Raw genomic sequence first — 4,003 nt, forward strand, 5'->3', positions numbered from 1 at the left:
GAAAGGTGTCCCGGCCCATGGCAGGGGGGTTGGAACTGGATGGGCTTTAAGGTCCCTTCCAACCAAAACCTTTCTGTAATTCTGTGGCACAAAACACTTTGATACGCTTTTGATATTAACTAGAGTTCACCCCACCTGGACATCCATAAGGATATTTTTGTTTTCTTTGTGATTCCTAATTAACTGAATAGCACTCCTCCATAATACCTTTTTCTAGTTGAATCTCTGAACCAAGGGCAACTGCCACTCAAATAGTTATGGCTTACACAGCAGTCAGATATGAGTCTATGAAATTACTGTTAAAGATCAAGACAGACATTAAAAATATTGTCTATGGAAAAAAAACAAAAAAAAACCACCAAAAAAACCAGATTATGTTTCAAAACAGTATTATGTTTTGAAATTACAAAAGTAACACAACCTATGTAGTGAAGTACAGGTAATGTAAATATTGAGGGGGAAAAAAAGGCAGCACAAAGCAACAGAAATATTAAAGAACTCCAGGAAGAGCTTGGAGTATCTTATCAGTAAGTCCAAATGGCTGTGAAGTCTGGCTGTACCGCTGAATTTTGACATCAGCTTTGCAGAGATGAAAAGCTATGCAAACAAAGTGAAACTGGAAGTTTTCAACCCCAGAAAGCAAATTTACATGCAAAAGCTAGGAAACAATTCCACAAACAAAAACAACAATTAAAGATGCAAAACGGCATATGCTCCAACTCTCAACTGTTTATTACACCTTTACACTTTGAAAAGTTTGTTTGCTTCCTGCAAACCTTTTAAAATACATAACTATATATTCTCTGCATTTCTTCCAGAAGTTTCTGTATACAGAAATACATATATAAAAATGCCTATAGATACCACATTTTGGAAACGCATCTGTAGAAAGTGGGTGTTGGATTGGGGAAGGCTCTGACCACCAAAACGTTTCGTGTCCTTACCTGGGGAACTAGACTGACATGAATGTTACAAAAATTCTCTCTTTTGGCTTTGAACTGGAACTGGCGGAAAGCTTCAATGAAAGGCATGCTTTCAATATCGCCTACAGTCCCACCGAGCTGGGAGAGACAAAGACGTTTAGAATTAAAGTTAGTACCAAAACATCACCTACTGAATTTGATGCTGAAGTGTACTAAAACATACACAACAGGACACCAGAACATCTCCCCAGCACCTACCTCCGATTCCCTAAAGAAACACCAACATGAAAAGCACCAGGGATTGCCGCTTGTACGTACTACTTCCACAGCCTCCAATTTACCCCAACTATTGTTTTACCTTAATGGTTTCCCCAAAAATCAAAAAAACCCACCAGAAAAGCAGCTTCTCTTATGGACAGCACCTCTCCAGGGACATTATTTTTACCTCTATTCTCTCCTCAGGGAAAAGATTTAGATGTTAAAATTATCATTGATGAACATTAGGTGGCACTGAGAAGCCAAATTTCTGTGAAGTTTCAGCAGGTATGTAGTGGTTTCAGATGCACACAGGAACAGAGACAAGGCACTCTTGGGAGCAGACTGCCTCCTAGGTAAGTCAGCATGCAGGCTTGTAAACCCTGGAACAGAACTGGCACTCAAGCTGCCTAGAGTCCTAAGTCACCATGAACCGGGCACTCTGACAAGCTCTCTCCCTCCTGTATTAGCAAATCCTGCCAGCTAACTCGCAGTCTCAGAGCAGGCTTGTGAACCCTGGAACAGAAACTGGCACTCAAGCTGCCTAGAGAGTCCTAAGTCACCATGAACCGGGCACTCTGACAAGCTCTCTCCCTCCTGTATTAGCAAATCCTGCCAGCCAACTCGCAGTCTCAGAGCCTTCCCCTACTCTGTCTACTCTGACAGCAGGATGTCCCATACAATGCACAGGAAACTGCACGGGGTTTCACCACATGTGCCATTGCTTCTACGCTTGAACTAGTCACTCCAAAGCTCCTGTACTGCTAAGGAGGAAAGACAGCTGTTTCCAGAGGGTGATTTACCCACCCTCCCTCTACCCACAAAGGAAGAAGAGGGCATAGCATGATTAACCCAGACTTTGGCACATAAAGTCACAGAAGCTACAATACATTCTATAGTCTAATTGGCATTAACTGGAGAGCAAAGACCTAAGTCTTTCTAGGTGCAGATTCTGACACAGGGCTTCACTAGACCAAATAAGTGAAGCTAACCACAGGGATTTTAAACCAACTCAACAACATGCAAAGATGAACACTACTGTAAAAAAAACCTGATGGTGAAAAATATGCATATAATTCAGTTTACTCCATATAAGAAGCAAAACGATGTATTTTTAAGGGCTACAAACCTCAATCACACAAACTTGGGGTTCAATGCCATCTTCATCTACAGGAATTCGTGCCTGCCTCATTACCCATTCCTGTATAGCATCTGTGATGTGAGGAACAACTGAAAAAGAAAGCCAGGCAAGGGTTAAAGCCACCCACATTTCTCCCTCTAACTCATTATAGAGCAGATTATTGAAAATAACCAGCCAGTGCTTCCCATGTGACTTGAGCACTGATTTGTGTCTTTAAAGAAGTATGCATTTTTGAAGTGGCTATTTTTGGCACTTTCAAGAGCCACAGAGCCAAGAGCCTTGGCAGGAAACATAATCCTGCCTCAATTTAAACACATGTACGCAACGTCTCCGTTAAGCTGGAAGACTCGAGTACAAACAGTTCTTTGCTCTAAGCAGAGAGAGTTACTCTGTTTTAAACTATCTGTAAAAGTCCTGATCCAAGCCAGCTGTGGAGGATGCTTAAAAAGGAAAGGGACTGATCGGATCCTCAAAGATCCTGTGGGTCTTCTAATGACATTACAGTTATCAAAAGCAACACCAACTTTAACTAGCTCATAGTCCGTGGGTGTGTTAGTCTGAAGTCTGTTCACATGTAGTACTGCCTACATTAGGCAGTGGGACCCAAGGCCAGCATACAGTCCCAACAACAGGCAGTATGCTGCTGAGCAGGGGGAGGTTTTGTGGGGCTTACAGGTAACCGGATTCACAATGGCACACACCAACGTACCTGCACTGGTGCATCCTCTGCTTCCCCTTTCAGAAAACAAACAAAAAACATCACAAGGACAGTGCCTCAAGTTGAAATGTGAAAGCATCCAACCAGGACAAAAACACAGCATGTATTTCTGAGCATCAGAAGTTAAGCTTCACATCACCTTGGACAGTTTTGCCAAGATAGTCTCCCTTCCTCTCCTTGTTGATGACATACTGGTAGATCTTCCCAGTAGTCAGATTGTTGTCTTTGGTGAGTCGGATATCGAGGAAGCGCTCATAGTTACCAAGGTCCAGGTCCACTTCCCCTCCATCATCTAGCACAAACACCTCCCCTGTGGCATGCAAAAAAAGGCACGAGTGCACACATCACACAGAAATGGTCCATATCAGCAATTTGTTGGGTTTGCCTGCGACAGCTTCAAGAATTCAAAGTCAGGAAACACCTTCTTTGATTACTACAGGAAGTTTAGGAGGGGCTAATAAAACTAAAAGCCTTACATAGCGAAGAGGACTGCTACACTGAGGCCTGAATCCCTCAAACAGGCAGCAATGATAAAAGACCAGAGAGCACCTCTCTGCTGTTTGCTGATGGCACGATCAGTCGGGAGCCGCCCAGAGGCTCAGCCTGTGGGTCCCACACACGCAGCCAGAGGCGAGCTCTGCCACCATGCCCAGGAGATGGATCCTTCCGGGCAAAGCCAGCCCCGGGACCCAGCTGGAAGACCCTGTGGCCAGCTGAGGGCCGTCTGCCTGCTGACGGCTCAGCCCTGCGGGGCACTCACCGTGCTCGTATGGCGAGAAGGTGCCGGCGTCAATGTTGATGTAGGGGTCGATCTTGATGGAGGTGACATGCAGCCCGCAGGACTTGAGGATGGTGCCGATGCTGCTGGCGATGATCCCCTTGCCGATGCCCGAGATCACCCCGCCCGTGACCAGGATGTACTTCATCTGCCTCGCTACCTGACACCGCACCGCCTCAGCGAGGGCT

The 4,003-nt window shown here is 44.9% G+C and overlaps 1 protein-coding gene across 1 annotated transcript in view; it reads right to left on the bottom strand.

Annotated features, from left to right (window-relative positions):
• Window positions 1-3,994, bottom strand: part of CTPS1 (CTP synthase 1) — a 15,974-nt gene extending 11,980 nt beyond the window's left edge. Inside the window, exons 1-4 of the mRNA XM_010147596.1 lie at window positions 3,798-3,994; window positions 3,177-3,347; window positions 2,308-2,408; window positions 945-1,061 (exon numbers count right to left, since the gene is read on the bottom strand). Coding sequence (XP_010145898.1) covers window positions 945-1,061; window positions 2,308-2,408; window positions 3,177-3,347; window positions 3,798-3,963 — 555 coding nt within the window. The 5' untranslated portion in view covers window positions 3,964-3,994. The remainder of the gene's footprint in view (window positions 1-944; window positions 1,062-2,307; window positions 2,409-3,176; window positions 3,348-3,797) is intronic.
• Between the last annotated feature and the right edge of the window lie 9 nt (window positions 3,995-4,003).

The sequence above is a fragment of the Eurypyga helias genome, unplaced genomic scaffold (assembly GCF_000690775.1).
Source record: "Eurypyga helias isolate BGI_N326 unplaced genomic scaffold, ASM69077v1 scaffold9082, whole genome shotgun sequence".
Classification (NCBI taxonomy): Eukaryota; Metazoa; Chordata; class Aves; order Eurypygiformes; family Eurypygidae; genus Eurypyga; species Eurypyga helias.